The sequence below is a fragment of the Periplaneta americana genome, chromosome 11 (genome assembly GCF_040183065.1).
Source record: "Periplaneta americana isolate PAMFEO1 chromosome 11, P.americana_PAMFEO1_priV1, whole genome shotgun sequence".
NCBI lineage: Eukaryota > Metazoa > Arthropoda > Insecta > Blattodea > Blattidae > Periplaneta > Periplaneta americana.
Genome location: NC_091127.1, coordinates 146,400,591 through 146,424,021, shown reverse-complemented (window position 1 = coordinate 146,424,021; position 23,431 = coordinate 146,400,591). Strand labels below are relative to the sequence as shown.

Sequence of the window (23,431 nt, the reverse complement as noted above, 5' to 3'; positions counted from 1 at the left end):
TAGGTGTAATAAAATACATTCATTAAACCAGGCGTCTCAAGGCCAACGCATAAAAGTTGTCACAGGGAGCAAGTATAGATAACATAGTCAGCTGAAGAGATAAGCGCAATACCCGAAGATAGCCGATCGTTGATTAATGTTACAAGCATGAGCGAGCTAAGTTGTAACTGTCGCGGGAGAAATTCCACAAAGCTGCACTTTTGAGCTGTACTGTCACAATAGACAGTTGTTTTCGGAAGGAATTTCTTAAGTAGTTTGCAGTAATAATAATAATAATAATAATAATAATAATAATAATAATAATAATAATAATAATACATTTATTTTCTAATTATATACTATCAATGAGTAAAAAGAAGACATCTGAAGCTTGAAGAACCATACATGTTACGTAATTATTTAAGCACAAGGAACTGGCCACCTTAATCCATTATCTCCTGGCCTAGTTGACTCATAAGTGGTGCCTTGTTGGTATCACTTATGAGGTTCAGACGTATCTTCGGACAGTTGACCAAACAATAACAATATTTCATTTCTATTAAAGGTTTTTGGTATCGCTCTTTTTTTTTAAGTTTATGCTATATTTAATAAAATAAAATTTAAATAAATAATAATAATAATAATAATAATAATAATAATAATAAAATTACAATTAAACTTGTTGGTTGTTAAAGTATGTATTCTTACGTTACGCTAATATTAATATATTAATTACAATAATAGTTAAATAATATATTTCGTAATGTTTTCAATAATTAAAAATGACCTAAACATCTTAGAAATTCACAAGCAATTATTTTAAATTAGAACTATTCAAATCTTAAATCTGGTCTGAAATTCTTTTCTCAAGTCCTTCAGTACTTCATTATATTTATTACACTGGTCTTGATTCAAATCAGGTAACAATTTTAGATTAATAAAGTGGTAACAGTTATCCACTGAAACTTGCGTCTCCCACAATTTCGCTTACCCTATGAAAGCTTTTATTTCTTCATACATTTGCGGTAATAAGAACATTCTTTCCTCGGAGATGGACACAATGACTGACTGTTACATCGTAGCTGTTGCAGATGTCTATTCAAACATCGCGGTCAATGACGTCATCCGGAGATACACGAACTGCTCCTGCATCTTGTTCCACTCTTACATTGAAAAAGAGAAAGAGGAGGAAGTGCTCTGAGAAGGCCCTATTGAGACGTCTGCATTAAACTATCTCAATGTTTCAATAAAAGCTTACGAAAGAGTAACAAAATCTTATATGAGAAATCAGAACTTAAAATTAAGCACGGTTTAATACACCTGTTGTCTTAGGCGAAAGGCGGGAAACTGAGCGAGTATCGATTTCTATTTGTATTTCATGAAAAATTCCCCAGATGGTTCCTGTATGCAATACTTTCCTCAATATTAACAGTGGTACGATTTCGGCACTGGTACGATTTAGGCTACTTTCCCCTACTAGACTGTGTATTATTATGATTACAATCTGTAATGGTTGTATTGAAAGTGCTGTTTTAATAGTCCTTTACAGTACTAAGTTATACAGCCCAAGCCAAAAATATTTCATCAGTTCTTTGTTCTTCTACATTCGGTAGTATATTTCCATTACTAATTTTTATTTATTTATTTATTTTTTTAAATCCACCACCAACAGAAGCAGGCTTCCAATTACAGGTGGCTTACACAGATGTATACACAAAATACATAATAAGAGAGAGAAAAAAAAACAACAACAAAACAAACAACACAAACAAAAGAAAGAAAATACATGATGGTAATAGATGCTAGAATATTATAATATTACAGTTAATATAGTGCCAAATGTCAATATAATGATGCAAAATTATTTAAAAAACTTGAGTAAAAACATTATAAAACACTTCTTCATAATTTAAATATCTAAGGAAATACAATGCTTTTTAATATTGTATGAAATTTTTCAATTGGTAAACTGAAATTCAATTGAGAATCACAGTTTAAAGACAGAGAGTTGTAAGTATTACACATAACAAACAATGGAGAGTTCTGGAAGAAAACAGTTCTAGGAATAGGAATAATAAAAGGTTGCCTATGATGTAATTCTGTTCTTTTTACATTGAACTGAAGCAATTTAAGAAAATCACAGTTATTCAATATACCATTAACAGTCTTATAGAGTAAAATTTGGCTATTTATTAATTGTCGAGATTTTAAAGTTTTATAATTAAATTCAAAAAGTAACTGATTATATGAAATTTGCTTGTCATAAGACGATACGTGATATTTTTTAAAATATAAATAACGTAAAAATCTTTTCTGTATCCTTTCTATTTGCATCTGATGGGACTGGAACTGAGGTGACCATATTATAGACGCATACTCTAGCTTACTTCTAACCATAGTTTTATAGAGAGTATCAATAGTATTTATATTTTTTAATTCTTTTGTATTTCTGATTATAAATCCTAATTTTCTATATGCATCAATTACCACATGATTTAAGTGCATTTTAAAACATAAGTTGTGTGTAAAATAAATACCCAAATCCTTAAATGATTCTACTCTAGGTAACTTCACACCATTAATTTCATACGAATTTTGAGGAACTGTCTTATTTTTAGAATATGTCATAAAGCAACATTTATTAAGATTTAACAGAAGAAAATTATCGATACTCCATCTATATAGTCTGTCCAAATCATGCTGTAGATCAAAAACGTCTTGTTGTTTGTCAATGACTTTATACAATTTAACATCATCAGCATATAGTAAACATTTAGTGTGCAAAATCTATTTAGGTAAGTCATTGATATAAAGTAAAAAGAACAAGGGACCAAGATTAGATCCCTGGGGTACATCTGAAGTTACTGTGAATGGTTTTGATTTTACTTGATTGAATGAAACATACTGCTGCCTGTTTGTAAGATATGACGTTATTAACTGTAAATATGAATAAGATAATCCAAAAAATAATTAATATAAAAATTATAAATTGAAAATGATAAGTAATTTATTTTCAGTATTTGACCCATCAACAAGTATAATAAATTTATCATTAAAGTTTATTAATTAAAATTTTATGGTCAATTTTATCAAACGCTTTGGAAAAATCAAGGTATATCACGTCTAAATTTCTGCGATTATGTAATTTGCTACAGTCCGTGCGGTAAGAAAAGTGTCCGACATTTAACACGTGCGCTGAGAACAACATTGTCATAACGTTGTGAAATGTACTCAAGAGCCGGAACTACGCCTGTTTCCATGACAACCTAAAAGAATACAGTACGGATATTGGTTCTAAGAATAAACTGGAGTACTTCATATGTGCTGCTGTTGACCTTGGAGCAGAGTGCAACCACCATTCCAAATTTTTTTTGCAGTGCCGCAGTCAGGGACATTCTGCCTCTCTCTTCACCTGAAGCTAGAGGTTTATTCAACCTTAGAAACGTCATGTATTCCTTCTTCAGACCAGACTAACCCACCCTTGAACACCTCTAGTGCGGATTAAACGTTAGGTTGCTAAAGAATGATCTAAGCGCTGTAATTCAAATTTTTATCGAGGACACTGACATTGACTATGTATATATTTCGGCATGTCATTAACGTTTGTCGGGAACCCAGGGCATATTTGACTACTAAGACAAAGTTCTCTATGAAAGAAATTAAAGCTTTTGTAGGTAACTAAGTTACCCCATTTCTCATTTGACTATTTTTCTTTAGAATACCACATACGTAGGTAGGTGGCATGTCATTAACATTCGGGTCTGGTTTTTGAGAAGTAATTTTACACGGGCAATACTCCTTAATTGGTGCTACACGAGGAAAAAAAATGTTATGTTTTATTTAACGACGCTCGCAACTGCAGAGGTTATATCAGCGTCGCCTACACGAGGATTGTTGTGAATCTTCCATAGGGGAACAACTTAGAAAACTCCGTTGGTCTGCGCATGCGTCAATTTTAAAGAGTGACAAAATATACTATTCACCTTCTCCTTCCTAATTATCAGCCAATAACGGGAAAAAGCGTTACTTACGTAGGCTTTCAATGAAGCAGAATATTTTCACATATTTTATACTTAATAATAACTCAAAACATATTAGTCAAATTCTAATAAGGAAAAAAGCATGTTGAAGAGTATTGTCTGCAGATTTTTAAGATTTTTGAGTCACCGCAATATAACAAATGTAAGACTTTTTAATTGAGGTTTGTATTATACTATTGTAATGTGGAAAAATATGTTTTTGAAGTATAAAATCGGTCAGCAATAAGCTTTTTTCTCTTGAAGAGATAAGTGGGTAGTTGCAGTGTATGAAATCGTCTAAATAAATTCTACTTTATGTTTAAAAAATCATATGTTAATAGAATGAGTGAACAAGATATCATCACTTGGTAAGTTTATATCTCACTGCTCACGGTCCATCAAGTAGCGCGTACCTAAACATTATTTATCTTCAAAACCCAACCATGCTTTAAAAATAAGCATTTATTCCATGTTGAATCTTTCGTACACTACTTTTAACACTTCAATATAAATAATTGATTAAATGGCGATCTTACTCGTGTTAATTATGTAAGCATGTGCGGCTTACAGCTGTTTCGGTGCTACTTGACACCATCCTCAGAGCCTTCTGTGTCTCGGCATCATTCCAAACTCGATACAAAGAACACATTAAAGCAATAACCAGAGGACACAATACATCTACATATGCCGAACACATAACTAATGCCAAACCACACATACAATAACATAAATACAGACATGGAAATCATACACATACAACCCAAAAACCAAAAACTCAACACACTAGAACAATATGAAATATACAGACACACTAAAACACACCCTAATCAAATTCTCAACACACAGATCAATTTCAGAACACACACACTATTTGACTCAACTCTTCATCACACGAACGCACCCACACAACAGGCAGCGAAGTTGAGATGACGCCGAGACACAGAAGGCTCTGAGGATGGTGTCAAGTAGCAACGAAACAGTTGTAAGCCGCACATGCTTACATAATTAACACGAGTAAGATCGCCATTTAATCAAACATTTATTGTTTTGATTGGTTTCATTTTTTCATGAGTATGTAACTTACTCTTTCTGGGAATACTAGAGTGTTTTATATAAAAAAGAAATATATATCTTTTTTTCTGGTAATCATCATCATCATCATCATCATCATCATCATCATCATCATCATCATCATCATCATCATCCTTCACGAATTAGGCCTCTGTAGACCTGTTTCGGCCCCATCTAAAAGGTATTCCTGGTTTACTGCTTTTTGAGGCTTGAAAGTAATGTAATTTTTCATAAGATAGGTTACTAGCCTTATCGTTAGGTAGTCCAGTAGTGAGGCTGCCACTTTTAGCCTCTGGACAGGCTTGTAATGCAGCATTTCCTCTGCATTTGATGAAACAGTTATACCGCTGTGACTCGGTCGCCATTTCCTCGTTGGTAGGAACAGGGTGGACCACGGGAAGGTGAGGATGGCATTTGGATAGGAGAGGCTGTATGTTTCGCGTCACTATCCCTTCTTCACCCCTTTTTCTGGTAATAAAGTATTATTATTATTATTATTATTATTATTATTATTATTATTATTATTATTATTATTATTATTATTTACTTAAAGGGACAGACAAATGTTTAGTCAGTTGTCTCCAGTCTTTTCAATTGGGTTTTTGTAACAGAAATTGGGTCCCCACTGGACGTAAAGGAACGATTCTGTCGCCGCCTTTTCGCAGAATATGGTAAAGACAAGTGGAAGAAATGTGTTGAGCACGTTAAAAATAACAAAGAACAATATTTTTCTAGTGCTAATATAATAGACAGTGAAACTGACAGAATAATTTCGTTAGGAGAATGTTTAACTGATTGCAGATGACTTGTCAGTCAGTAGCGACAATGGTTCAGTTTAATGGCGGGAAACTCCGACTCCGCCTCCAACGTTGCGGTAAGGTTTAGTAACCTTCTACAACGGAGTTTTCCCAGTTGTTAACCTATAGTATTAAGGAATGTCATGCATACCGTTTGTGAATCATAGCGGATAGAGTGTAAGGTGACGTAATACTGGTGTTGCAGATGCCGTTACAGCTGCCGGGGGTGCCGGTGTTGGATCAGTGCTGCTGCTGCTGCTCCCTCAGGTGGGGCACCACCGTTCTGGCATGGCTCGCCATGGTAACATACACTTCATTCTCATAGCAGTTGCATATTATGTTATTTCTAAAGAAATCGAAGATTGTATGTATGTATTTATTCACACTGCAATGGGTATATACCCGGTATATACACTCAATAATGACAATAATAAACTTATTAATTAAAAATACAATTAATAATAATACTAATAATTAATACTAAGAATAATTTATAATAATAATAACAGGGAATATCCTAAATTAAATGAAGCACGATCACTTAAAATAACATTTAAAATAAATCTAATTTGTATCTTAAACCTAAGTTCGAACTAAAACCCACGAGTATGATATGTTCATATCTGCACAAGAACCTTTCAACATTACACTCATTTCGCTGTAAACTCACTCACTGCACTGGAACTACGACACATTTCACTGATTCTATCCTGATTTCACTAACACTTCAAAAACATTTCACTGTTCAAATACTTTGCACTGCCACTATAAACTATAAAGCTTCACTGACAGGAACACGTTTCACTTATACAACACACTTCACTAACACAACACACTTCACTGACACAAATCTTCACTGATACAACACTTCAATAAAAAAATATCATTTACACCTTTTAAATACTGTGTATAATTACCGTCTATTAGTAAAGTCCTTAAGCCTATTTTTAAATACATTTTTGGTTGTTGGTAAAGCCTTTAGTAAGTCTGCAGGTAAAGCATTCCAGTCCCTGATAGTACGATTGAGAAAAGAAAACTTTCCAGTGTCCGTCCTCTGTCTTCTTTCCCTCAATTTATATGAGTGGTCGTTCCTTGAAGAGTAATTTGGCGCCTGCAACCTATTTTTTATTTCTCTCCAGGCAGGCTCACCTCTGTATGTTTTGAACAGTGCGCATAATCGAATTCGCGTTCTCCTGTCCGTGAGTGTGTCCCATTTTAATGGTGAATTTTTCCGACAACACTTGAGAGCCCGTTTTTGAATCTTTTCCAGTGTCTTAATATGTTTTAATCTGTAAGGATCCCAACATGCAACACCATATTCCATTACTGGACGTACTAGTGATTTATATGCAATCTCTTTGGATTTATCAGAGCCTTTTCTTAGTACCCTCATCACAAAGTGTAACGCTCTCCATGCTTTTCTTGCTGTGTCTGTAACGTGTTCCCCCCAGCCGAGATCGCTGCTAAATGTTATTCCGAGGTATTTACATTTGTTAACTTCCGGAATGGTTTCACCCCCTAACGTATACGATGCGACTATTTTATTTCTTTTCCTTGTAAAGCTGATGGCTTTGCTCTTCAGAGAATTTATTTTCATTTTGTTGGCTATTGCCCAATCGTTTATTCTATTGAGGTCATTCTGAAGAAGAGTAGTATCTTCATAACTTTTTATTTCCCTGTATACCACACAATCATCCGCGAATAAGCGAACCCTAGACAAGATATTAACTGGCAGATCATTTACAAAAGCCAGGAATAGAAGAGGCCCCAAGACACTCCCCTGTGGGACTCCGGAAGTAATTTCAATTGGGTTCGATAATTCCTCCCCTACCCTTACTCTCTGAGTGCGACAAGTTAAAAACTCCTTGATCCACTGGAGTACTCTGAAGTCAATCCCCGTTGATTGTAGTTTAACCAACAATATATCGTGTGGGACTACATTGATTGATTGTGTTTCTATTAAATCAATGATAACTATAAAACTAATGCCAGCGAATCGGAAACACTATAGTCCGGATCAGCTTACTTAATACCCTAAGGGTGAAACCTAACCATTTTTCCACTATTACTAAATATGCTAGTGGATTATAGTGATTTTCTAGCTCTCAAGTTGAATTTTCTTTTATCAACTTCGTTTCGAATTTCGGGTACTGGCAAATATTACAACTGACAGTTATTTTGCAACTGTTATTTTGGCAGCAATGATTTCGGTTTGCAGTAAAGTAAACTGATAAAAATGCAAGTATGTAAATACATTTTTAGGTTAGGTCTCATGAATCGTAAACTCTTTAGTCAAAGCAATAAATTTCATGTTGCAAGACAAAATAAATTTTAATATTAGATCACACTAATCCTAATTACCAACATAATATGCGAGAAGTCCAGGAGGAAAATATACTATTTCATAAATAAATTATTCAACTATTTAGGAAACACCTCGTAGCATAAAGATGAGATGTGGTAAATAAGCAAGACATTGTTGTTCACACTATATTATTATTATTATTATTATTATTATTATTATTATTATTATTATTATTATTATTTCAGTACGTAGCATTGTGATTTTACCCTCTTTAGCGTTAGTTGGCAACACTGAAGAGACGGCAAAATTAGCCTTTTAGGAACTACTCTTACGTGGTCCTCACTATACACAACGCTTTATAAGAAGTTTTCATAATTAATTGGTACCAACAACTAATTATTATTTCTGTATATTACGTAGTTATATTATTCACTCGGATATTCTGTTTTCTGTGTTTGTTGTTTAACATGTATAAAAATGTATTATTATTTTTCGCTAGTCATCCTATTGAGTGCATCAACTGTTCATGCAGCAATCTACCAATCAAGTTGACTTGCATCAGGATACTTAACGTTTTAGTTACATTATAGGCCTATATGAAGGTCGAGAGGCCTTGTTTGGGGTTGTTATCCAATTGGCTACACACGAAAGAAAACGAAGTTTTATTTCAGACAGATCGTTTGAAATTTTCGGTAGAGACTGTAGGTCAAAACTCAAGCTACAATGATAAGATGCGACAGACAGCCTATGAAGTAAGGAGACGGAAGAAAGGTACTTGGCATGAAAACTACAACCAGTGGTGGTTCCTGTACTAACATCTTGATCAATCCCGCGGATAAAAATCTCAAGCTTTGCTGTCATCAAGCGCCAGAGAATAATATACGATTTTTCCTGCTTCTTTTTTTTAACCGTCCTCTTGAATATAATCAAGAATTTTCTAAATTCTTCTATCGATACTTGGTCGAGAAATTCGCAGTTTTTCAAAATTAAAAACTTCTTATGGACACGTTATTTAAGCTATTTCAATCATTACTCTTTTGAGAAATTAAAAAGCTTTAGAGTACGAGACATTTCAAACCCCATTAGGTAGCTGACTTCTTTACATTTATTTATCTCATCTTTCTCTTCCTGGCTATGATTCAAGATATGTCAATTCCTGGCGTGTAACAGTTCGTTGGCACATAATATTGAATCAGTTTTTATACAATATTATTATTAAATGCGTAACTAATAAATAGTTACCCTCATCTAAAGATTAAGAAGATTAAAACTGAGACAAAACCTAATAATTTTATCATTCTAGGGAGAAGATCTAAAAATATCAATATTCTTGCACGTACAGAAGAATTATAGAAACACATACTTATTCAGCGTGGCAGTTAATGTTTCTATATACTCCTAATTGAACCGTTGAGCAAAGTATTGAGTAAGTATTACATTTTGTCCGACAGAACAACAAAAAAGTTCTCATTCTTTACGAAACCACCTCTTACTGCTTGTAGGGACAGAGTTTGTAGAGCTACATGATACCGCCACTGCTTGCCTTCAGTACGTGAATGAAACTCCTCGTACCCGTTTGAATGTCTGTGATTACACGAGAAAATAAATGGAAGGTACGTGCATCTCGGGCTGTGAACAACAAGCCTATTGGCCACCTGTCTCACTCCGAGGATACCATACCACTAAAATAACGAAGAAAATTTTAGACAGAAAAGCTATTCGTAGTCTATTAAAATCCATACGGCTGAATTGACGCTGAGGGCGTCAGTGTGGGGAATGGTGGGTATTCTAACAGATTTTAATACATATTGAATCTTTCGTACACGACTTTTAACACTTGAATATAAATAATTGATTAAATGACGATCTTACTCGTGTTAATTGTGTAAGCATGTGCGGCTTACAGCTGTTTCGGTGTTTCTTCACACCATCCTCAGAGCCTACTAGATCTCGGCGTCATCTCGAACTTCGCTGCCTGTTGTGTGGGTGCGTTCGATTGTTGAAAAGTTGAAAAATATACAGACACACCAAAACACACCCTGATCAAATTCTCAACACACAGATCAATTTCAGCACACACACACTATTTTACACCACATTTCAACACTTTTCAACAGTCGAATGCACCCACACAACAGGCAGCGAAGTTCGAGATGACGCCGAGATCTAGTAGGCTCTGAGGATGGTGTGAAGAAACACCGAAACAGCTGTAAGCCGCACATACTTACACAATTAACACGAGTAAGATCGCCATTTAATCAATTATTTAGATTTTAATAATGCCAACAGGTTTACGCCTGGCTGCTGTGCAATTTGCCAGCCTCTTTCTACGGCTCTGATATCGGCGTTTAAAATTATGTTGCTGCCGATGATGGTGCAACCACTACTATGTACCGTGAAACCTCTGTATTTGGACACCTCTGTATGTTAGACACCTCATTATATTGGACATATTTTCTTGGAACCGGACAAATTTCTATGTTTTTACATGTCCGATATATCCTCTATGTTGGAGAAAAGACGTCAAATATACAGGTGAAATTACAAAATCTTGTAGTGGCGAAGAATTTAAAGTGTCTGTGATGTCCAAGGATGGGAAGTACTACAAATGGCTGACATATTGGTATATTCGTCACATGACATTACACAGGAAATATCACCACATATGGTTGTAAACAACCATGGATATTTTAAATTTAAAAGTGTATTTTAGTGTAATCTAGTGTTGTTTTGTATAATAAGAACTGTAGGCATAGTATATAAGTCTTCCACAAGAAGTGGTGTATTTATAGTGCATTTAAAACAATTAGTAACCAACATGACAGAAATGTTTGTGTGTCACGTTCGTGTGTCACAACATATTTGCAATATTTTGTTTCTTAATGGCACTGTTAATTTTTTTTTAAGTTCGTGATTTAGCAGTTACATGTACTACACAAGTATCTTAATTGTTTGGAAAACAACTGAATGCATTTATGTCATTTGGCACAATAATATGAACATTTTCCATTTTGGTAATAAATCTAGTGGCAAGAAAATGTTCGTGTGTCACACCATACAATATTTAATATTATTTGCATTATTAATTATTCCTTTTCATTAAGAATTTTTGTTTATATTTAGGAATGCTTATGTTAAAAGACAGTAATGACTTTTTCATGAATTACTAAGTATTTAATTAAATATCCTGTGAAGATCATAATTAGGTACTTAAAAATGTTACGTGTGTCACAATGGAATGACCCTATATATACTGGAAGGTCCGGGGTTCGATCCCAGGTGGTGACAGGATTTTTTCTCGTTGCCAAACTTTCAGAACGGCCCCGAGGTTCACTCAGCCTCCTATAAAATTGAGTACCGGGTCCTTCCCGGGGGTAAAAGGCGGTCAGAGCGTGGTGCCGACCACACCACCTCATTCTAGTACCGAGGTAATGGAAAGCATGGGGCTCTACCTCCATGCCCCCCGAGTGCCTTCATGGCATGTTACGGGGATACCTTTTACCTTTTGGACACCCCTTAATCCTGGAAGCTGGACACCCCTTATAGTTAAATCTTGGACGATTCTCTTGTACAATTGTGTATTTCTGCTACCTGTTTATAGAGTTGAGTTTCATTGAACCCTTGTGTTTTACAAGGACCATTATTAGAGGGCGAGGAAAGAATAGGCCTACCAACATGTGTTTTTTCGAGGATACAAGCGCAGCGCGTCTGAACTGCGTACACATCACAGCGCAGGTAACAGGCAAACAGGACACAGATGCTGTGCAGTACGTACATAGACTTCACGCAACCAGTGAGTAATGGTACCAGTCGGTGTTCGTAAGTTGGTGAGTGATTTGATTTGTATTATATTTTAAAAGTCGTTTCAGTGGTCACAATGCCGAAGACAAACAATTCTAAAAAAATTAGACTAGATGTACTAATACAGGAAATGGGTACTGGATATTTCATCAGTAGAGATGATAATGTGCTCTATGTACAGTATGTCAGAGTTAAAGAACACGAAAAGACAAAACGTAGAGCAACAATGTTGAACCAAAATGCATATTAAAAAGTTGAACGTGCTGAAAAATAGTACATATACAGGGACATCATTTTATTTTTACTTCAATTTTTATTGTACCTGAGTTTTTGAATGTACTTCACTCCCACCCCTTCTACTAATGAAGTTCAACCGTCTTCCACACAGAACCAAGACCGCATAGGCTATACAGCCATAGTAGCCTTACGGTCATAGTAAACAGTACGTTCCAAAAATATGTTCGCGTTTTCCAGTGACGAAAGAGCTTTCAATATTGTATCATTTTCGCACAGGTACTGTCGTCCATTTGCCTACGTCGTATCCCGATTTCCCCCACCAGTTTTTATTCGTCAGCTAGTGGCTGAGCTGTCTTAGCTCTTTTCTCAGAACATTAATTTCTGTTAGGAATTGGACGTCTACGTAATATTATATAACTGTTTAAAATAACTTAAATAAAAGGGCCTCGTTAAGTAATTAACTGTCACGTGATTTCCTCCCTTTCTACGACCCTACGACATAACCACTTGGACAGACAGTAGATAGTATGTCTGAGTAATTTTATCTTTTTGGATCGGGCAGAAGTGAAGATTGAATTTACAGTATGTAAGGTACTCTTTTATAGAGTAGGTACAGAATTATTTCAACATGAGTTACTAGTACGAAGGACGAAACTGGTAATTGGAATTAGGTACAATAGTCTATAGTGCGATTATATGTGCAAAAGAACTGAAGCCTGTATCGAAATGAACGGTCACCATTTTAAAAAATGTGTTTAAATATCCATATTATGATTATTTTTCCATTTAACTTCATTCTCTATATTGTACGCTAATGTGCTGTAGACATTATAATATACATTGTATAATGAATACGTCCACATGGACAGCTGAGTTCGTGAGTAAAAACACTTATTGTTAATACTGTACTGTATTTTGATTAAACAAAAACCTAATGAAAATGATCAAACTCAAAAGCGCGATATTTCCTAGTTTACGTAACTGGATGAACTACTTTTCTTCCCTCCTATACCTAGTAAAGTGATTTGTTTGCATATTACGCCAGTATCATCGAACTCCAGTCGTGGAAGGGGGTAGCAAACGGCGTTGATTCAACGGTATAGCCAGGTTAATATTAAAAATGTTAGTAAAAATAAAATTATGTCCCTGTATATACTCTCGTATTAAAACAATTATATTTTGTGAAGAGAGGATAGAAATTATCCCTGGCAAGATGTTTTTTTTTCCTTGGGTTATTTTACGACGCTGTATCAACATCTCAGGTTATTTACCGTCTGAATGAGATGAAGGTGATAATGCCGGTGAAATGAGTCCAGGGTCCAGCACCGAAAGTTACCCAGCATTTGCTCGTATTGAGTTGAGGGAAAACCCCGGAAAAAACCTCAACCAGGTAACTTGCCCCGACCGAGATTCGAACCCGGGCCACCTGGTTTCGCGGCCAGAAGCGCTGACCGTTACTCCACAGGTGTGGACGGCAAGATGTTAATATGAATTTATGAGAGGGGGGTAACTTTCCAACAGGGGGAAATCCCCTCCCCGTTAATTCTCACCCTGATGATAAATAATATTAAAGATATAGTGGGAGGTAATAAGATTTGGGTATCAGTGGATAAAACAACAGACATTAATGGTAGATATGTAGCAAATGTGATCGTGTACATACTATCACTCAATAGACCAGGCAAAACATTTTTACTAAATTCTGTAAGTATGGAAATTAGATCGTGTAGCTATTGAGATGTTTGTTGAAAAATCATAGTTAATTTCATGGCCTGAACACACTATAACACTGTGGCCTGAAGGAATTAAATATGACAATATTTTACTACTTGTCACAGATGCCGCCCTTATATGATGAAAGCAGGTAAAGATATAAAACATCGTTATTCGAAATTGTTACATTTGACCTGTCTTGCTTCAGTACAATATGCACCTCAGCCAGTCCTTTGTTCATGTATGCCTAACTTCATTCCAAGGTATTTTTTCCCCGCCCTTTAGTCATTAGCATACTGCAGCGGTGACCAAAGCGGGTGTCGTGATTACATCGTATAATCATAGACATTCAAACGGGTACGAGGAGTTTCCTGTACATTGTTGTATGTTTCATTCACGTACTGAAAGCAAGCAGTGGCGGTATCATGTCGCTCTACAAACTCTTGTCTTTACAAGTAGTAAGAGGTGGTTTCGTAAGGAATGAGAAGGAGAACTTTTTTGTTGTTCTGTCGGACAAAATGTAATCTGTTTACTTTGCTCAACGGATTAATTAGGAGTAATAGAAACATTAATTGCCATGCTGAATAATGTATTATTATTATTATTATTATTATTATTATTATTATTATTATTATTATTGACCAGTAAATACGTGTTTCTATAATTCTTCTATACGTGCATGAATATTGATATTTTTACGTACATATTCTCCGTAAAAGGATAAAATTATTTGGTTTTAACTCAATTTTAATCTTCTGGATCTTTAGATGAGGGAAACTATTTATTACTTATTAATTTAATAATAATATTGTAGAAAAACTGATTCAATATTATGTGCCAACGAACTGTTAAACGCCGGGAACTGACATGTCTTAAATCATAGCCAGGAAGAGAAAGATGAGGTGAATAAATGTAAAGAAGTCAGTTATCTAATGGGGTTTGAAATATCTCCTGCTCTAAAGCCTTTCAATAGAACAGAATTTCTCAAAAGAGCAATGATTAAAATAGCTTAAATAACTTGTCCATAAGAAGTTTTTAATTTTGAAAAACTACGAATTTCTCGACCAAGTATCGAGAGAAGAATTTATAAAATTCCTGATTATATTCAAGAGGACGGTTAAAAAAGTAGCAAGAAAAGTCGTATATTATTCACTGGCTCTTGATGACAGCAGTGACATTACTGATACAGCAAAGCTTGAGATTTTTATCCGCGGGATTGATCAAGATGTTAGTACAGAAACCACTACTGGTTGTAGTTTTCATGCCAAGTACCTTTTCTCCGTCTTCTTACTACATAGGCTGTCTGTCACATATAATCATTGCAGGTCGAGTTTTAGTCACCGCTGGCATAGTGGAATGAGAGAGGGTTTTCCTTGTACAGTACAGCAACTGTGAACCTCTTTCTACTTTCCTGGAATTACCCACTTTGTTCTTTTTGTAACTGTACTGAGGCGAAATTTGAGTATGGAGTGAAGGGGCATAATTTTTGATAACAGTAAACTTTATGATGCGGAATTATTTCAGCAGGCCTACAGTGTAGAAATCAGTCTCTGTTGATATGTTTGCCTGTGAGTGTCAGTTTGTGCAGTTAATATAGTTCCTCAAGAGAGTAAGCGTAAGTTGTTTGAATTAACCATTGAAAGGAAGAAAGACGTTATTGATTGTTTGTGTTGTGGTGTTGGTTGTAGGAAAATTGCAGAAGAGTTTGGAATTTTTAAATCAACAGTTTCAAACAGCAACAATACGACCTCAATATTAAATGTGAGAAAATCCACAAACGATTAGGGAAAACACGGGAATTTTACTGGAAGCAAGTAAAGAGATCGATTTGGAAATAAATCCCGAAAAGACAAAGTATATGATTATGTCTCGTGACCAGAATATTGTACGAAATGGAAATATAAAAATTGGAAATTTATCTTTTGAAGAGGTGGAGAAGTTCAAATATCTTGGAGCAACAGTAACAAATATAAATGATACTCGGGAGGAAATTCAACACAGAATAAATATGGGAAATGCCTGTTATTATTCGGTTGAGAAACTTTTATCATCCAGTCTGCTGTCGAAAAATCTGAAAGTTAGAATTTATAAAACAGTTATATTACCGGTTGTTGTGTATGGTTGTGAAACTTGGACTCTCAATTTGAGAGAGGACCAGAGACTACGGGTGTTTGAGAATAAGATTCTTAGGAAAATATTTGGAGCTAAGAGGGATGAAGTTACAGGAGAATGGAGAAAGTTACACAACGCAGAACTGTACGCATTGTATTCTTCACCTGACATAATTAGGAACATTAAATCCAGACGTTTGAGATGGGCAGGGCATGTAGCACGTATGGGCGAATCCAGAAATGCATATAAGTGTTAGTTGGGAGGCCTTAGGGAAAAAGACCTTTAGGGAGGCCGAGACGTAGATGGGAAGATAATATTAAAATGGATTTGAGGGAGGTGGGATATGATGATAGAGAATGGATTAATTTTGCTCAGGATAGGGACCAATGGCGGGCTTATGTGAGGGCGGCAATGAACCTCCGGGTTCCTTAAAAGCCAGTAAGTAAGTAAGTAAGTATGGGAACAAAAGTGCAGTGGGGAAAGAAAAAAGAGTTCGCAAAATTGTTGATGACGAACTGAATGACAAAGTGTTTGAATACTGTAGTTCCTTAACATTATGTAAAGTAATTTCCTTTCCATTGCATGCTAAAATAATTCTAATTTCCTCTACCTTAAACAGTTAAGTTAGGTTAGGTTGGACAATTTTTTTATTGAACCATATGTGTCCAGATTAGAGAGGTTTCACTGTATTGTGGTCCAGGTTGTAAAGGCAACGGTTCCTCGTATTTAGAAATGGGAACGATACATCGGTTTTTACGAAATACCGATATTTTCGTTTCGATATACCGATATATCGATATCGAAATTCTTATTCAATATATCGTATAATATATCGGTTTTCTCATAAATTTATCGATTAATTTTCGGTGGAATTATATCATTATAAACAACAACAAAATCCACACTAGACAACTCCGATAATTCCCGAGAGATGACGCTATTGAAGGTGGACAGTTACATAATTGTGCAACCTCACTCAATACCTTGTTCTAATTGGCTGGACTGGAATTCGAATTCAAAGTCTTTAATATGCAGCACCAAATTCAAAATGCAGCGTGTGCGAACGTGAGACAGACAGGAGGTTTATCTACTACTGTTCTAATATGGTTATTAATGTTCTCCAAGGCAGGAGCAACTCCCACCCTAAAAGGGAACCATCTGACCTCAAAACGGATATCAAAACTTTTATTTCTATATTCTGAAATGGAAAGAGAAACAAGGATTTAATACCAATGTGACATTTGTTTACGTTTATGATTTCTATGCACAACCTAGTGCTAACATTCTGTTTTCGTATTGATCTTTTAGTGCTTAAAAATTCTATCCCTATAATCATCACCATTGTTGTTTGGAATGCTGGAGTGTAACAATAACTTGCAATGGGAACTTACTATAGAAGGATTGTATCAAATCAACTGTGAAGTTTGTTAAAACTTGTAACATTCTAAATACGGTTTACTTACATTTGAAAATGATTACGTTGTTAGGTAGAAAAGAGCATTACATTTGTGTCTTGGATTGATTGATTGATTGATTAGAATAATTAAATCGTGTTCCAATATCAAATACTCAACAATGTAGAGTTCACTTAACCCTTTCCCACTATATCATTTAAGCTCCCTTGCCTCCACCATAATTGTTATTTAGGGTAGAACCTACGTCATATGGTATTGAAAATGTATTGTTTATTGTTACAATTTTACATTTATGCTTTTGACTGTTATGGCGTTAATTTAAATGGTAAAAAGGAATATTAAAATTTAAGTAATTTTATTGTAATACAGTAAATGTACGCCTGAAAATGCAATTTTCTTACGGAATAGCGATATATCGATAATCGTTCGATATATCGATATATCTTCTGCGATATATATCGTTTATCGAAATTAGGTTTGCAATATATTGCAATATATCGGTATTTAATTTATTTCCTCCATCACTACTCGTATTGCTATTCATATTTTAATTCCTTCTGATACAGATTGGAGCAGTGTTGCAGCTCATTTTTGTCTCGTATGACGTCTCCACATTGGTTGATCCATCTTCCACTCACAATCACACAGGTAAGCCTACAAGAGATTAAAAAATCATTGCCTAGACAAATTGTAATTGTCATATTTTATCGTCTGGTTTTGGGAATTGCGCTAATTCCAGAGACTACCATTCGTTGTTTCATTCATGAAACCTAATATGATCACAAGGAAATGTTCAGAGGTGCTATTTTGTATTCGGAACCCAACTTGATGCAGATGTACGGTGAGAATGAATTCGAATTTAAATGATCGATTTGTCTGTGTATATTTGTATGAAAATTGCCGAAATTTCATCGGAATTTATACTACATTTCGTTTATGTTGGCGCTGGCGATTAGAAAAAGATAGTTTTTCTCACCAGTGCACAATGATCCTGAAGTGAAAAATCCTTGCCAAAATTCAAAATTTATACTATAAATTTAAACAAAATTGTTTATGCATTTCGTTTAATAAATAATATGCGCAATTTATTCTCATATTTTTATATCTCTAACGTCATTTTTAGTGTTATTTTTAGTATTCTAAACAAGAAACTTATAAATTGTACAATTTTGTATGGTAGAAAAATTAAGTTTCTGAATTCGCCAATAAATTAATATAAATTTACGACTTTTCGGACTTAGTTTGTTACGTTAACCATAACATATAATTTATTCTGTTACTAGTTCATTTGTAAAAAGCTCTATAATTTTTATTTGTAATGTTTTAAATGCATATAGACTTACAAAGTTTTAAGGATGAGATATCACATTTTTATGCCGAAATATTTCTGAAACACGCTCAGTTCAATCAATAAAGAAACTTTTACGGAATCTAGTGAATTTGGATTGTAGATGAATTTATTTGCAGCCCTGTAAGCGTCCGGATAACATCAATCGCCCGTCATTTCCCTTTAACATATAGTCTTTTTTATGTTAGATGTGTATTACCCTAGATCATATATGTAACAGATAGGTTGGCCTTATACGCTTTGACGTTAACAACTTTTGTCAGGTTTACTACGCTGCCATCTAGTTGTTAAATAAGAAGTCACGTCATAATTCCCATTTGAATTGCATTAGCGACTGTACTGCCATCTCGTGTTCGTGTACGGCGGACGGGTGGCGATCCTGGCGGTTGTTCTCTTCAAAGTGCTGCCGATTTCAACATAGCGATGAGTTATCTGTTAAATATTATATGATCTAGGGTATTACTAAATGGGTCCGTTTTAGATAGGAGAAAAGTTACTAATTTTGTCTAAATTGCTTTAATTGTTTCTAAATGTGTAAGGGAAACTATAGAGGGAGGGGGGCCATATAGTTTCCCTTACGCCAGGGATGAAAAACTGTGCTTCAATTCTGGCACACGTCACAAGCCGAAACACGTGACTCATCCCTTCCTTTCACCCTCACACGTCATTGGAAATGGTAGGTGGAGAGGAAATATGTATTCAGAGTGCTTGCGGACGTCACAGATATGTAATTCAAGGCCGGGGGATTATGGACGGCGAACAAACTCTTTCCTCATGCTGCCACTCCTCTGTTCCCCAGTTCTGTACTCTTCTTCAACCAGGAGATTAACCGTGAAAGGAATGTGCTTACTATTGCGTCATCTATTGGAGCGCAGTACAGGGTCATCATTTTATTTTTACTAAAATTTCTAATATTAACCTGGCTATAACTTTGGATCAACGATTAAAAACCGAAACACCGTTTGCTACCTCCTTCCACGATTGTAGTTCGACGATACTGGCGTAATATACAAACAAATCACTTTACTAGGTATAGGAGGGAAGAAAAGTAGTTTATCCATTTACGTAAACTAGGAAATATCGCGATTTTGAGTTTGATAATTTTCATTAGGCTTTTGTTTAATCAAAATACAGTACAGTATTAACAATGAGTGTTTTTACTCACGAACTGAGCTTTCCATGCGGACGTATTCATTATGAAGTGTATAGGCTATTATACTGTCTACAGCACATTAGCGTACAATATAGAGAATGAAGTTAAATTGAAAAATAATCATAATATGGATATTTAAACACATTTTTGAAAATAGTGACCGTTCATTTCGATACAGGCTTAATTTCTTTTGTGCATATTGTCGCACCATAGACTATTGTACGTAATTCCAATTACCAGGTTTGTACTTCGTATCAGAAACTCATGTTGAAATAATTCTGTACCTAGTCTATAAAAGAGATGTTACATACTGTAAATTAAATCTTCACTTCTGCCCAATCCGAGAAGATAAAATTACTCAGACATGCTATCTACTGTCCGTCCAAGTGGTTACGTCGCAGCGTCGTAGAAAGGGAGGAAATCACGTGACAGTTAATTACTTAACGAAGCCCTTTTATTTAAGTTATTTTAAACAACTGTATGGGTATAATATTACGTAGACGTCCAATTCCTAACAGAAATTAATGTTCCCAGAAAAGAGCTAAGACAGCCCAGCCACCAGCATTTACAGAGAGGCGAATAGAAGCAGGTTGGGGAAACCGGGATGCGACGTAGGCAGATGGAAAATGATGCAATAATGAAAGCTCTTTCGTCACTGGAAAACGCGAACATATTTTTGGAACGTACTGTTTATTATGACTGCGTATGCGGTCTTGGATCTGTGTGGAGGACGGTTGAACTTCATTAGTAGAAGGGGTCGGAGTGAAGTACATTAAAAAACTCAGGTACAATAAAAATAGAAGTAGAAATAAAATGATGTCCCTGTAGATAGATAATATTACCGTTATAACGTCAGTTTAAAAAAACATGCGCTCTCCTGCATATGTTATTTCCTGTATGGAGGGATTAAAAGACCAGGAGATTAACCGTGATCCAATTATGTAATTAGGGTAGTGTAAATATGTGTGTATCAGTGTTATCGTTTGTGCTTTGAGAGTTAGCCAATGGATATGCTAGTAGCCTCATTTAATTATTAGGCAGCTGCATTCCTTTTAAGATTTGTAGGTCTTTATTGCATGCACCGATAATAAAATGAAAATGCGACGTTGTCACGTCTTGTTTGTTGCTGCTATATGTTAATATAACCTGGAACAAGACACACTGCTAAAATTTGCAACTCTGGTTTATATGTACACTCCGCGTGGAGTATTGGAGCGGCCTTCAAAAGACTTGACGACAATGGTCAGCGCGACATAATTAAAATTATTGAAACTACAAAGCTTCCGTCCATACACTCCGCGTGGAGTATTGGAGCGGCCTTCAAAAGACTTGACGACAGTGGACAGCGCGACATAATTAAAATTATTGAAGCTACAAAGCTTCCGTCCATACACTCCGCGTGGAGTATTAGAGCGGCCTTCAAAAGACTTGACGACAACGGTCAGCGCGAGATAATTAAAATTATTGAAACTACAAAGCTTCCGTCCATACACTCCGCGTGGAGTATTGGAGCGGCCTTCAAAAGACTTGAACGACAACGGTCAGCGCGAGATAATTAAAATTATTGAAACTACAAAGCTTCCGCCCATACACTCCGCGTGGAGTATTGGAGCGGCCTTCAAAAGACTTGACAATGGTCAGCGCGAGATAATTAAAATTATTGAAACTACAAAGCTTCCGTCCATACACTCCGCGTGGAGTATTGGAGCGGCCATCAAAAGACTTGACGACAATGGTCAGCGCGACATAATTAAAATTATTGAACCTACAAAGCTTCCGTCCTCTTTGACACCGCTAGCCTACTAATTGAACGTGGCTACTTTACCAATGTGTGTCTTATGACATCTTATGACATCAACATTCATCCACAGCATTACCCTCTGCATCTCATTCCTCTGAGACTTTCTCCTGGTTGGAGTACAGTATCCCTGCCTTACACAAACGTAATCAGAGTTTGTATACAAAACAAATATACTAGGCTACATGTACAGTAACTACTGTACAAAGTTTCATGTGATAGATAGGGGAAAAAGTTACTAATTTTGTTCAGCTAGATTTGCATTTCGAATTACTGCGCAGTGTCCAGTCTCCATCCTTATTGAAGCACGATGCAAAACCTCCACTAAAGATATATCTTTCTCTCTTTTGCAGCTGCAAATGTCACTCTGGATCACGTGATGTACGCCGTGGAACAGGAGTTCCTTGTGACGATGTTGGTCGTTTTGGTCCTAGAGATGATAGTCACTGCATTGCTTCTGTATGGTATCATTTGGGTAGGTATTTTGGCTATTTCATAAATACAAATAATGTATAGGCCTACATATACAGGATAAACCGTAAGTAATTTCATTAATTTATGGGGATTACCGTATTGGCCCGATTCTAGTGCGACCTCGAATATAATACGACCGCAAGTTTTCAGATGTTCTTTTTAGGAAAATAAAAATATTACAGTAACCTATACAGGGTGATTCATAAATACCTGTAAAAACTTTGCGGGTATAATGTAGAGGTAAAAATAAAACTAAAATGTTGTATACAACTTTTCCCGCAAATCCTTACTTTCAGAGTTATGATTCATAGTGCCATATCTTGCCAGGCATAAAAACATGAGCCAGTAAAGCCTTCGGCTTTGTCACTTTCGCATACATAGCGACTGTGGTAGATGTTTCTTATTCGTACACCCCATACAGTTGATTCCGTTCTGATAGGACTTTGTTTACTGTACGTAGGTATGTTTAGTTGTATGGCACTGTTGCAGTTCCTACAGGCACCACGTCCTGTAGGTACACATTCATTTTGTCGTTAGTTCAGTAGGCTTCAGTTGTGTACGGTAAGATAGATCGTGCTACACCAGTTGCTTGGCCAGCCAGATCACCAGACTTCTACCTTTGGGGTCGTCTGAAGGCGCTCGTTTATGCCACCCAAATTCTGAACGTAGCATAACTACAGCAATGACATCAAAATAGCTATGAAACAGTTCGGAATGAGTTGAACGGGGTCTGTAAAATTCTAAGATCAGTACATACCTACGTACAGTAAATTAAGTCTTATCAGGTCGAAATCAACTGTATGTAATAGGGGTGTACGAATAACAAACATCTAACGCAGTCGCTATGTAGGCGAGCATTACACATCCGAAGGTTTTACTGGTCCATGTTTTTGATACCTGGCAGGGTAGGACATTTTGCATCATAACTCTGAAAGTAAGGATTTGCGAGAAAAGTTATATAGAACATTTAGTTTTAGTTTTACTTCTATATTACACCCACAAAGTTTTTACAGGTATTTATGAATCGCCCTGTATTATACAATGTACACATCAGTGGCGATTCCTCCATGAAGAATATGAGGATGATCCTACAGTTTAATTTCGTGTCTCTGAGGATAGAAAACATTTTGATTACAGATTTTGATTTTTAATGCGTCCCGACGTAATAATTTTCTTCAAACTTCCACTTTCTGCCGTGAGTTGTCGCCA

The 23,431-nt window shown here is 35.7% G+C and overlaps 1 protein-coding gene across 5 annotated transcripts in view; it reads left to right on the top strand.

Moving 5' to 3' along the window:
* LOC138709429 (lysosomal-associated transmembrane protein 5-like) overlaps positions 1-23,431 on the top strand; it is a 49,897-nt gene that overhangs the window by 15,845 nt on the left and 10,621 nt on the right. For all 5 annotated transcript variants that reach the window (XR_011334929.1, XR_011334930.1, XM_069840185.1 and 2 more), the window contains exons 2-4: positions 6,072-6,167; positions 18,016-18,097; positions 22,102-22,223. Coding sequence is in view for 3 of the 5 variants with exons in the window: in XM_069840185.1 (XP_069696286.1) it covers positions 6,072-6,167; positions 18,016-18,097; positions 22,102-22,223 (300 nt within the window). In the remaining 2 variants the exon portion in view is untranslated. The remainder of the gene's footprint in view (positions 1-6,071; positions 6,168-18,015; positions 18,098-22,101; positions 22,224-23,431) is intronic.